This window comes from Eublepharis macularius, chromosome 17 (genome assembly GCF_028583425.1).
Source record: "Eublepharis macularius isolate TG4126 chromosome 17, MPM_Emac_v1.0, whole genome shotgun sequence".
NCBI lineage: Eukaryota > Metazoa > Chordata > Lepidosauria > Squamata > Eublepharidae > Eublepharis > Eublepharis macularius.
In genome coordinates this window covers 23,321,552-23,335,210 of record NC_072806.1, presented here as the reverse complement: position 1 = coordinate 23,335,210, position 13,659 = coordinate 23,321,552, and the positions used below count along the sequence as shown (strand labels likewise).

At 42.8% G+C, this 13,659-nt stretch overlaps 1 protein-coding gene across 1 annotated transcript in view; it reads left to right on the top strand.

Annotated features, from left to right (window-relative positions):
• COL26A1 (collagen type XXVI alpha 1 chain) overlaps nt 1-13,659 on the top strand; it is a 168,972-nt gene that overhangs the window by 122,731 nt on the left and 32,582 nt on the right. The window contains exon 4 of the mRNA XM_055001831.1: nt 11,808-11,869. Within this exon, the coding sequence (XP_054857806.1) occupies nt 11,808-11,869 (62 nt within the window). The remainder of the gene's footprint in view (nt 1-11,807; nt 11,870-13,659) is intronic.

The following is a 13,659-nucleotide window of genomic DNA, read 5'->3' as shown; positions in this document are numbered from 1 at the left end:
ACTGTAAGCGAAAACTTTGGGAGCACTGGCACATCTGTTAAGCAGATGAGCGACCCGAAAACACAGAGGGGTTTTGTGAAAGAGAAAAAATGGCACATGTGGGGATTGGGAGGCTCACATTTGGATATCTGTCTTTTGCCATCCCCTGGAAAAAAATACCATGGACTCAGCAGAAATTGAATACGGACTGCAATGCAGGCAGTAACCCATTTACTCCAGAGTAGTCCCACTGGAACGGCTGGCGGTCTCTGCATGATGGAAACCCAGGTTCCAGGACTAGGGCCATTGGAGATCAATTTTGTGGCCGCACCAAAGACATTGATCTGTCTTTCAAAATCATGTGCTGCAGTTATGCAAAACTAGACACATAAGGGCCATATTGGAAAAGTAAGTGTGAGCATCGTCATTGCGCTTGGACCAGCAGATGAAGCCAGGTGGCGCTGTAGATCTTTGAGTTGCTAGCAGGATTCCCTTGGAGAATGCCTTTGGTGTCATCAAATATACAGATCCCCAGCAGTTAGGAAGGCTTGTGGCTTGGTGGTAGAATTGCATTGCAGACAAAGGATCTCAGGTTACCAAGTTTCCATGCTTATGTGGAGATGCTTTGTCAATGCTGCCACCTAGTGGTGCTGATTTATGCGCAGCATTGGTCAGGAGAACAGGGGTCTGCAACCTTTTACAACTAAAAGAGTTAATCTATGTCGAATTTCACAGCAAGAGCTCAACAAACTGCTTGTATAAGAAAGACTATTTGCCTAACAGAAACTTTACAGTTTAACATAATTGATAGTTGACATGTTGATTAATAACCCATACACTTTCCACAGCCCGGACACCTGGCATCGCAAGTACTTTCTTAACAAATGGCACACCCAAGTTCTCTTAAGAAGTAAGAAATATACCCAAGAGCATCCCACCACACTGGCATAAATTGCACATGAAAGTTCAGTTTCAAAGGACCACTTGGATTTATTGTCGAAGGCTTTCACGGCCGGAGAACGATGGTTGTTGTGGGTTTTCCGGGCTGTATTGCCGTGGTCTTGGCATTGTAGTTCCTGACGTTTTGCCAGCAGCTGTGACTGGCATCTTCAGAGGTGTAGCACCAAAAGACAGAGATCTCTCAGTGTCACTGAGCCAAGATCACGGCAATACAGCCCAGAAAACCCACAACAGCCATCGACCACTTGGATTCCTGGCAACTGCTCAGCTCTATCTTATCCCTTTGTGTAAAGCAGAGGCAGGCAATGGCAAAGCACCTCTGTTAGTCTCTTGCCATGAAAACCCCACCGGGGTGTGGGGGTGGGGGTGTCTCCATAAGTCAGCTATGACTTGAGGGCAGATTTTCCAAAGCATATCTAAGAAGCCACTTAATCCTCTAAAAAGCTTTTCTTCCCAGCCACTTCACATACTGGTTATTCTATCATCCCACCAACCCCTCCAATATATATATTAACTTAAAAATTTTGTTTTCTTTTTGAAAGAGCCAGATTTGGTTCCCTACTGAGCCACGTGTGGCTCTAGAGCTGTACGCTGCAGACTCCTAGGTTAGAAACTGGATTTTCTACAACCTGCTGGATCAGACCAAAGGCGCAACTTCTTCTAATCCAGCACCTTGTTTCCCGTAGCAGACACTCATATCCTTGTTGGAAGATAACAAGGAGGCCTTAAAGTGACAACCCACCTTTCTTATCCCCTCCTCCCAGGAAGCATGATTCAGAGATAATTCTGCTCCTGAACATGGAAGTTCCATTTAGCTACCATGAACAATAGCTGTTGACAGATTTATAACCCATCGTCATGTCTAATAGAGTGGATGACTCATGCTGGTCATGGAAGAAGTTAAAAAATGGACCATCCACATACAAATTAATGGATTTCTACATATTCAGCGGACCATAAAAAGATGACTGTAAATTAAACAAAAGAGGGAGGGATACTAAAAATGGCCTAATGAAGACAGAGTATGAACAAGCTGGTGTGTACTGTTGAGAGCAAGTGAGAGTCAGTTAAAGAGAAAAGGAAAACCATGGTAGATAGGGAAATTGTCCTCACGAGCCTGAAGAGTTTATAAATCATGCTGCCACCCTATTGCCACCACCATCATGTCCATGGTCTCAACCCTACTTCTGGGTTTTCCCTTGATGTGACACCAGTCCTCTCTAGGAACTGCCCAAAGCCCTATGGTTTTATCATAAGAGTTTTGGATGAGTCCTAGAGAGGAATAATATCACTTCTGGGTTTTCCCAAACTGAGGGCAGATCTTCTACCCCACTGGGCACGTGGCTACCTTATTTCTATAGTACTAAGCTTGTCTTTTGAAAAATAATTTGTATGAATTTGTTTTTAATACAAACAAGAATATTGCCTACAATCGGAGCTCATAACTTTCCCTCAAACGCACTGAATTTTGGCTGTTGTTTTATGTAAAGGAAGGAAAATATATGATTTCTGAAGTTATTAGACCCATACATCATGTATTGTTTAAATGTAATATGAACTGGAGGAAATAAGGAATCATAGGGGAAAGAGAAAACTGTTTGGAACTACACACATACGCACAGAGACAAATCTCCCCCATTAGGATTGCATAAGCTCCTTAGGGCTTTAGCAGACCAATTTACTCACTGGTAGCAGAAAGTGCTGTAGAGTCACAGCCTACTAATGGTGACCCCTGCTGGAGTTTCCAAGGTAAGAGACAGATAGAGGTGTATGTCATTTCCTGCCTCTGGAAGTCCACCCTGGTCTTCCTTGGTGGTCTCTCATCCAAGTACTAAACCAGGGCTGACCCTGATAAGCTTCCTATTAAATCTGGGCCCAGAACCTATTAAAAGGTATACATAAAACTGGACCTCCATAAACTAGTAGTAGGAGGGTAGCAGAGTAGCATCAATTGCAGAGAAAACATGATGGGTGTTTGGAGCTTGCTGGCTGGTATAAGTGTGAGAGAGAAAATAACAAACTTACACTTCTTTAGGTTTAGAAAAGAAGTAAGAGTTCTTTATTATAGGAACTCCATACTCTGATAGGAAAGAGGAGATATAGATCCCTATCTACCTATCGAGTCTAAGGATGCACATGGATTGCAGGACAAGTCCTGCATCCTTGGTGCAAGATGGAGAGAAGAGGGAGAGTTGTGTGACAAAGAGAGGAAGTGAAGGACGGCACAAAGAGGAAGTCCTGAGATTAGCAATCCACACATCAAAGGCTAGTTCAGAACAGTAAAGAGTAAACAGATGTCCTCTCTCTTTTTAACTTTCTGGTTTGTCCCCTTCTAAAACCTAAGGAAAGGGACAGCATTAAATCTCCTAACACTTCCAAGATCTGATGAGGTCCAGTTAGCCTTTGCTGTCCAGGTCTCGGCAATTTTCCCAGTGCCCTCCCCTTTTCACTTTTAACAAACTCTTAGTTATTCACGGCACCCTTTGGTAGATTTACAAAATCATGATTCTCTGCGTACCTAGGGATTCCTCTGAACTTGTCATCTGAGCACGGTCATTTGTAGGATTTTATCCTTTAAAAAGAGACTTTCAATGCAATCCTAAACAGGGTTGCATCATTCTAAGGCAGTTGACTTCAGTGGATTTAGAGCAATGCAACTCTGCTTAGGATTGCACTGATAGTTTTTTAAAAGGCTGCTCAATGCATGCTGGATCTATTTGGTGCATTGCTTTTTTCAGGGGAAACATCTTAATGTCCCAAGTGCCACCCTAAGCAAAGTTACACTCTTCAAAGTCCATTGATGTCAGTGGCTTGAGAGGGTATAACTCTGCTTAAGATTGCACTGTTAGCCAGGGATATTTTAATTCATTTATTTATTCAAAATGTTTTACGTTTTGGCTATTATGATAGATGCAGCTAACAGAGCAAATTTTCAAAAATCCATCCCTTCTCAAAATTCAAATATTATCCCATAAAAGGTCATTCCAAAAAGCCAGAGGCTCATAATAAAGAGGATTCATGAGCAGTCACACCCACTGAGATCAGTCCTTCAAGAATTTCTCAGGCATTTCAAAAAGAATGTTTAGCAAGCACAGTCCATGAGGAAGCTGAACCTCTCTGTAAAATGCTGTCGGAAGGTGGAAAAGACGGCGTGAGCGGATCACTTTGGAAAGCTGTTTCTAAAGAGCCAGAGCCAGAAGCTAAGAGTCTCTCTGTATGAGACATCTGACACGTGAGGAACACGTGTCGGGAGATGCAATGGTAGCCAGGAAGGGTAGTTTTAAAAAGACAGAGCTGGTGGCAGGGCGAAGGCTTTGCTATACACTGGAACTATGTGAAGGAGATGTGAAATGCCAGAAGGGAAACTTCAGCCCATTATAACCTCTCTAGGTCCAAGCCCGGCTCTGGAAGGCAGCTCCAGCCCATTTCCATTCCTTGCTGCCTCTAGTTGCAATCCCACACAATTTTAGAATGGAGCGGTGAAATTGACAGAGTCTTCAGGGAAGGCGAAGATGAAATGAACAAACCCTGTGAGGCGTGATCGCCACGGGCTCTGTCTTTTAAAACTATGCTTCCCAGCTAACATTGTGTCTCCCTACACTTGATGAACACGGACCGAGGCGTCTCATGTAGATAGACCCTACAGCCATTGTCTTTTTCACCACTGGTCTGCATGAGTGGGGAGAAAAAGTGAGAATGCCCCTTGCTTTTGTACCCTTGATTTCACCAGCCAGTCATTTGGTAATATATCGTGCAAATTTGTCCCAATCCAAGATGTAATGAAAAAAGAAAGGGGGAGGGGAGAAACTTTAACCCCCTAAAGAGCTGGATGACCAAAAAGATTGAAAGAAAAACATACATATACAAGTGCCATAACCAATGTCAAAAAAGTCCCCAAATCTTTAATGAAGTTCCAAGAATTAAAATTGTATGATTAAAACAATGTTTGTTTGTTTGTGCATTTATTTATTTAATTCGACTTGTACCCCGTCCTTCCTGCGAGTGGGCTCAGGGCAGCTTCCGACAGAATATATTGTTAAAATACAATAAAACATTATTGCAAATAGCATAAAATCCAATATTAATACACATTAATACCAACAGCATCAAAATCCAGGCGCCACCAAACAAATCAGGCCACTACAGAGTCACCATAACCACGGGCACCGCCATGATGTAACTCCAGTGCGGCTGCAGAAGGAGGGTTTGGTGGTCAGAAGAGGGGACAAAATGCTGGCCCCGAGTCAAAGGCCTGGTGGAACACCTCTGACTTGCAAGCCCTGCGGGATCTCCATTGGGAGAGTGTTCCACCAGGCCAGGGCCAGGGTAGAAAAGACCCTGGCCCTAGCTGAAGCCAGCTGAATGTCCCTCAGTCCGGGGACCACCAGAAGCTGTTTATCCAGAGAGCGCAAGGCCCTGCGGGGGGCATAATGGGAGAGGCGGCCCCGTAGGTATGTAGGTCCCAGACCATGAAGGGCTTTAAATACTAAGACTAGTAACGTCAACTGGACTAGGATCTCAACTGGGAGCCAGTGCAGCTGGCGTAACACAGTGCGGATGTGAGCCCGAAATGGCGTCCCCATAAGGACGTGTGCTGCTGCATTCTGGAGCAGCTGTAATTTCTGGGTCAAATCCCACAGGCTGCCCAGCATAGAGTGAGTTGCAGTAGTCCAATCTAGAGGTGACTGCTGCATGGATTACAGAAGCTAGGTTCTGGTTCCATATATTTAAGTACTTTCCCGTGTTATAGAAATTATACCCATACACCTAAGGATGCCCAAAAGGGGCCCCAAATGGCCAGGATTGAGCCCAAAACCACCAGGATTGGGCCTCTGCCAGGCAGGGGAGTGTTCCCCCGCCTGGCAGAGGTGCGATCCTGGCTGTTTTGGGCCTGAATTTTGGGCCCAAGTTGGGCACAAAATAGCTGAAAGGGGCCCAAAATGACCAGGATCAGGCTGCTGCCGGGTGGGGTTGTGTTACCTTGCCTGGCAGAGACCTGATCCTGTCCATTCTTGGCCCGAAATAAGCCCTAAATGGGCCCTAAACAGCCCAGTTTGGGCCTGGGTCAACCTGGAATGGGCCGCTGCCAGGTGGGGGAACCCTCCTCCACCCAGCAGTGGCTCGATTAGGGCCATTTCTAGCCCAATCCTAGCCCCAAAGGGCCCCAAATGGCCCAAACAGGCGATTTTAAAAATACCCACGTGACACCAGTCACGTGGGCATTTTAACGAGGTGCTGGAATGCTGTTCCAGGGTTTTCCAGCCCAAAAAAAAGCCCTGCATTTGCAGGCATCTTAAAAATGACCAGGTACTATTACATACATCATTATGCACATGTAACCAAATGCGTTTCAGCTGTGAGCCCCTCCTCAGTGGATTTTATTTCTTTTATACCTATCATATATTATAGAATGCCTGACCAAGCACTAGATAAACGTACAAAAGAGGTAGATTCTTATGTAGCAAGTAGGTCCCATTTCCCCACTCAAATAGAACAGGATTCCCGAAGATACATTAGCGTAGATGATCTTTTTCAGTAGTCCAGATGTCTAATTATAAGCCAGGTCAGGATAAATCAATTTAAGAATGGTGCGTGTAACCATAAGGAATCCAGAAGTATAATAGAATTCCTGTTTATTTTCCCAAAGAGCACCATTTTTGGTGGTTGTATGCAAGACAAGAGAAGGTTTTTTTTCTGGCTCAGTTATGAAGAGTATGGGGCCAAATGCAGAAACTGGTGTGTGTGTGTGTGTGTGTGTGTGTGTGTGTGTGTGCGCGTGTGTGCATGCGTGCATGTACATGCATGTGTATGAATGTGGGGGGGGGGGGCGCGACCAAAGGATTATTTGTTTTGCAAAACTGGAGAATGTAAATTAAATAATCCAATCTGCTCTTATTTTTTCAGCTTTCTGTATAATGTTTTGACAAGTTGTCAGTTTTCTTCTTTGCAATCAATTCTAAGCTTATTGCAAAGCTATGTGTTCATATTTTTTTAACATACAAAATAAAGAGTGAAATAGGCAGGATCCAATACCCCTAGCTGATTTAAATGTGTGGGTGTGGTCACATGGGGAGAAGCGTTCCCTAAAGTAATTGTGCCAATTTGGATAGCATGTCAGTGTTTGTTTTATTTGCTGTCAAGATGGGAACAGTATCACTCTTCCTTGACAGCAATACGTTTTGGGCAGCAATTCTTCTGGCTGCTCTTGGCTGCCATGGATCTAAGTATCCCAACTTTTGCCTGAGGGAGCAGGCGGGTTTGTTTCGTCTGTTTTGATGGTGGATTTACACCATGCAGAGGGGGAGCTGTGTACTATAAGACATGCTTTTGATCTGACTCATCCCTTCCAGAAATGAAGATCAAACAATTTCCCTGTCCCCTAGAGCCAAGATATGAATAAAATGCTAAAATAGATTTCTAAAAAACCCTTAATACATTATAGGAAGACATATCTATTGTCCTGAAGTTCTAATAAAAAGCCTGGCGGCTTGGGGTCTAAAGATTTCCTATGTGGTGAGATCAGATATTTACTAAATTTGTGTCTGTTGTTTGCCTATTTAATTTTTTTGGCGCAAAAAAGAGATACTTTTAGAGGTGCTGAAATACTTATCCCCCTCAAAAAACTTTTACTTGATGTTCACTGCCTGTTCCTAATCATTCTTTTCTTGATCTGCAACTGCTTTTGTGCCTTTTTTTTCCCAAGGAAAAACTAGATTGTCTTTTTCCAGGGAATGGGCATCCCAACCAATCAGGGATCACACAGTGGATGTGAGGATGTCAAGAATGCTGCATAGCCAGTTTGATTTGTCCACAGGACAAATTGAGGTTGAAAGCAATTATTCCGGAATCAATATTGCCCTTACTCTGAATGGGCTAACACTCAGAACTGGCCTACTTTTAGAGGGACTTACAAAAAACAACCCAAAGGGGAGAGGGATGCATACCTATTGCAGACCCCTGGCATTACCCTTGATTTTCCAGTGGTTCTTCCTAAAGTGATACATAGCAGGCCTCAACATGTGGGTGGAACTCATCAGGAAAAAAAAAGATTCACCATGTGAAATCGATCAAGTGAGTGGAGAGAAGTGACCTTATTCTAGCTTTACATCAAAAGTCTTCTAGTATCTGAGACGATAGCCCTGCTCTCTCTGTACTTGAAGGTCGGGCTCCTGGGAGTCTCCTTATGTCTTCCTCTCTACTGAGATACTAACTCCAGACAGGCCTGGACTGGCCCTTTAACTTACGAGGAAAATTGCTGCTGGGCTGCTGGGCTGGATGCCAGGGCAGGAGGAAGTGAAGGGTGAGCCTGCCTTTGTTATCGCTGCCAAAGTCTGAGAGCAGAACCACAAGTGACAAAAGGCACAGATTGGACTCTTGTCAGCTTCCCTCAAGTTTTGATGGGAAATGTAGGCAGCTTGGCGGAATGTTGGACAAGTGACAGTTGAATAGTCCATTGGACAGCAGTCAGAGAGCCAAGCTGCAAGACCAGGACGCCTACATTTCCCATCAAAACTTGAGGGAAGCTGACAAGTGTCCAATCTGTGCCTTTTGTCACTAGTGGTTCTGCTCTGAGTCTGAGTCCAGCAATCCTTTGAGTCCAGCCTCCCTGAGGCTTAGCTCATCTTACTCCTGGGCTGAGTAACTTACTCCCATCCTTGCTCCTAGACTGAATGTTATGCTGCTGTGTCAGACGTCTTACAACTAGATTTGCCAGTGTTGCCTTGGTAAATGCCAGGAGATTTTGAGGGCAGTGTAACCTCACTTCCTGCTAAGGGTCTAGGAATTTCCTCTAATCTCTATGGTTAAAAACCCAAGAGACTCAGGGAAATTCCTAGAGTGTCACTGTCACGGGTACAGGACACCTCTGTCTCGACACAGCTGAGGGGAAGAGGCACAGGCTGCCCTGTTGGCCAGTATCACTGATTACAAAACTGGCAATGAGAGAAAGTCTCACAATTGCCTAGGTAGACTGCCACCAGTCCCTTTGACTATCCCAAGGCAAAGGAGAAAACTCGTTGTGCAAAACTCTCATGACGTTGCGCAAAACTCTTGCGAGAAGACGCTATCTTCCGCGGGTTTTGCGTGATATTTTGCGACGTTCTGGGAGCAGGAAAGCAGTGTGAAAAGGGCCCTGGTTATATAAAATCACAAGACAGAATGTGGGGATAAAACCAAAAAAAAGTCCTAAAGCATATATGCTCTTTCTAACACGAACCCCAGTAATTCATAAAAGGCAAATTAAGTTGGTATTGAAGGTGTGGAATTCACAGCCTTCGGTCAAGAATCAGAGTAGTTAGGCAGCACAACAAATCTAACAGAGGGAGCCTCAGCGTCCATCCAACTATCCAGCCAGAAGTGAAGCAAGGGGCGAGTTACAGTTGTCTGTTATCGACACCCACCACAAGCTTAAGCTCCATTATTGAGTAGTCATTTTTATGCCAGTTGGAACCAGAGTGACCGAGGCCTGGGGCCAATCAGGTTGCAACTGCTGACATCACTTGAAGTGTAGATGTCTACGTAAGGAGAGAGGGATGTGTCAAGTCTTGCAGTCCTTGGCACACTCCCCAGTAGGGTTGCCAGCCTCCAGGTAGTGACTGGAGATCTCCTGGAATTACAACGGGTCTCCAGGCCACAGAGATCAGTTGACCTGGAGAAAATGGCTACTTTGGCAGGTGGACTGCATGGAATTATGCCATGCCAAGGTCCTTTCCCTCCCCAAACCCCACTTTCTCCAGGTTTCACTCCCCAGATCTCCAGGAATTTCCCAACTTGGAGCTGGCAACCCTACTCCCCAGTCCTGCAGGTGCAATTATCTCAAGGAGAGCTCAGCCATGGAGGCTCGACTATCTATCAAGCTAGACTGTCTTATCTTATCTCAAGGACAGAGGCTGAGAGTGTGACAGTAACTTGTTCCTAGAGAGAGACAGAGAGGCCTCTCAGGGGAAAACAGGGGAGTGCGGAGGAAGGCATTTTCCTAGCAAGAGGCAGAAAGCCTCTGAACCAGAGTTTCAAGAAAGATGGCTTCTGTCTAAGTTAGAACATAGCAGTTTCCGTTACAGTCACTACAGAGGCCATTTTTTCTTGAGAGAGGGGAATTGGGGGCCTGAGGGTGCGAGTTTACCCGGCACAAGCAGGCAAATTGTGAGCCTAAATTGCACCCTAGTCATTCACTTCTTTATCACATGTTATGGAATACACAGGTTGTGGAGTTTCCACCCCCCCCACACACACACATCAGATATAACACAGTCACACATGAATTATAGTTTCTTCTCTATTCCTACTTGTGCGGTGCCAGTTTAGGATTAACTGCATCTTTTTTTCAGTTTCAAACAGTTCTTAGGAATGCCATTTGGGAGAAACTAATGTGTTTCCTGCTAGGCTTATAGGTTTTCCTAACAAGCCCAACAGTTTACTCTTCTAAAAAATGACTCTTCTTGATTTATCGTTGGTACATGACACCAAAGAAGATTGCGCTAGGGAATTTGAACACTTCTAATAAATGCTGGAAATGTAAAAAACACGAGGGCTCTCTGTACCATATGTGGTGGACGTGTGAGGTAGCCAGGTAGTACTGGGGAGAAATAATAAAAGTAATAAGTGAGATTTTACAATTTCAAATCAATAAGAACCCAGAACTCCTGCTACTGAACTTGGGAATGGAGAACATTCCAGCCCAATATAGGACAATGTTATTTTACATGACAGCAGCGGCCAGACTTTTGTATGCGCAAAAATGGAAAGTACAAGAAGTGCCAACTATTGAGGACTGGACCTACAAATTGCTGTATATGGCCGAAATGGACAAAATGACAAGAAAATTGAGAAATCTGGACCCAGGACAGTTCAACACAGACTGGGAGAAGCTGAAGCAATACTTGTTGAAGAAATGGGAGGTGGGAGGAGAACTGTGGCAGTTTGAGAACTATTGAAACATGATAAAATGCAGAGGGGGGTGACTTTACCGGAGGGTAGAGAGAGAAATGAAAATGTCTAAGCAGCTATCTTGTTAGATTGTTATATATAGAAAAATATATAGAATATGGACAGAAAATAACTAACTATAAGGACCGATTAATTAATATTGTTTCTGGTATAAATGTGTAATATGCTAAATTGAATAAGTCTACCTGAAGAAATATATGGATCAAATTGATTGATTACGTTTGACGATAGTTATATAGATGTATAATTAAAGAAAGAGGAAATTAATAATATAATTAAATATAACTAAAGTAGAATGAAGATAAGATATGCAGAAAAAGTAACATACAGAATATAAGTTAAATTGGTTGACTTATATGAATGCATGGATTATATGGTTCATATGGTTTATGGTTTATAGAAATATTTGAAATTATGAAATTATGAAAAATGGGACAAATTGTTTGTCTATTATGGAAGAAGGGACTTAAAGATAGGGTTCAGAGTATTAAAATAGTTAAAGAATTATTGCTTAGATTAAAGGGAAAGTATATGTTTGTTAGATAGATGAATTTAAAATGAGTAAGGGAAAAGGGACAAAGGGTTGGAAAACTGTTGGAAGTCTACAAAAAAGGGGGGAAAGGGAGGGGGTTAGAAATTGGGAAACGGGAATTGATTGTAATGTGAAATCAAATGATTCTAATTCCAATAAAATTTTATTAAAAAAAAATAAAAAATGACTCTTCTAAAATTGACTTTGTTACTCATCATTTGTTATTTTGAAAACTAAGTGATAGATGGTTTTTTTTAAAAAAATTATAGGCTTCTGATCCTTCTGACATCAACCAGGTTTTTGCATTAGCGAAGGTGCACTTCCTGACTTTGGGATGGGCTTTTTAAAAACTCGTTAAATAAATACAGATAAATATTTCCCTTTTCTCTAGAATGTATGAATTGCACAAGACTCACGGATATGGCCGAGAGGTTGAGCACACTTGAAGCAAAGGTAAGCGACTTTTCTTTAAAAAGAATTATAAGTCGTTTGGATTGTAGTTGATTTTAAAAATCAGTTGCAACAATTCACGAAGATAACGTTTATCAGTGACTATTAATGACTGAACAGAACCTCCGTGTTCAGAGATCATGGTGGTGGTAGAGAACCCTCAAATCATAGCTGACGTATGGCGACCCCTGGTGGCAAGAGACTAACAGAGGTGGTTTGCCATTGCCTGCCTCTACAACCCTGGTCTTCACTGGAGGTCTCCCATCCAATTACTAACCAAGGCCGACCCTACTTAGCTTCTGAGATCTGATGAGATCAGACTTGCCTAGGCTATCCAGGTCAGGGCTTAGAGGTAATATCTTAATATCACTTGCCAGGAGAGTAATAGCAGGAGGAAGAGGTTTTGACCATTAGATCTATTGATCCTTCTGGGGCATTTATCGAGACACTGGGAACAACAGAATGCTGGACTAGATGGGCTATTGGGCTGATCCAACAGGGCTCTTCTTATGTTCTGTTAAGGAAACTCGGCGGGGGGGGGGGTATGTTTGAATCTTCATTCAGATAAGAGGAGACATTCGAAGTGGGCAATCGGGAGAAAAGGGTGGTCGAGAGGACACTAATTTATTAATTTAGTTAAAACATTCTTTATATTGTGTTTAATAAAACAATAATATGATGGGGGGGGGAACCCAGTCATGTAATTTCTTCTGGGAGTAGAAGAGTAAGATTTGAGTCCTGTAGTGCCTTTGAGACCTACAAGGTTTTTAGGGTAGAAGTTTTTCAGTGTCAGATGAAGAAAGGAACTCTGACCCTTGAAAGCTTATATCCTTGAAATCTTGTGGGTCTGTAAAGTGCTCCTGGACTCAACTCTTGCCCAAATATATAAATAACTCAATAAAAGCAGCGTGAACCAGCAATAAAATATTCATAAAACACAACAGCCAAAAGATGTGAAACAGCATGAAAGCATCACTGGAGTAAACAAAAACAGCGGTAGAGAAATGAAAACTAATAACATCGTACATGGGGGGGAAATTATTCGTAGGAGGAACTTAAAACAGCAATGGGATGATAAAAGGTCTGCGGCTTAAAAGGGATCAAGGTTCGTACCAAGCAAAGATTCAAGGGGTTGTTTCCCAAAGTAAAATGCCTTGACTGAAAAGCCTGGTTCTTGATGGGAGTCACACTTTCAGTCTACAGATGCTGACTTTCTGCTGGAGACGAAAGAAATGAGTTGATGATTTGTGAATTTGACTTTTTAAAAGATAATTTGGGGAAATTAAATAAAAGGGGGGACATAGGGAAGGTTATGTTTATATATTAATAAGACTACAAGAATACTGGTTATAATGATATTATATTTGTTGTAGAGAAAACTGAAAATTGTTTATTATATATGTATTAGTTTCTTTTCTTTATTATTTTCCATTTCATCTCTTGTTTTTTCTCTTTTTTCTTTTCATATAATTTCTTTTTTACTTTTCCCTTTTGTGGGATTTTAATCTTTATATTAAAATAAAAAATTTAACCACCAACAGAGATGTTCATAATTTCAGTGTGCTTTTGGACCCGAGCCCTTGTTCGAGGGCCAAGTAGCACCATTTTGGCACAGTTGTTAGTCAGTCTATGATCTAAGAGTTACCAGTTCTCACTCTGGCATGGAAGCTCGCTGGATAACCTTGTCCCATTCACTGTCTCTCAGCCTAACCTATCTCACAAGGTTGCTGTGAGTGCAAGATGGGAGGAGGAAGACCACGTACTTGTCTCTGAGCTCTGTGGAAGAAGGGTGA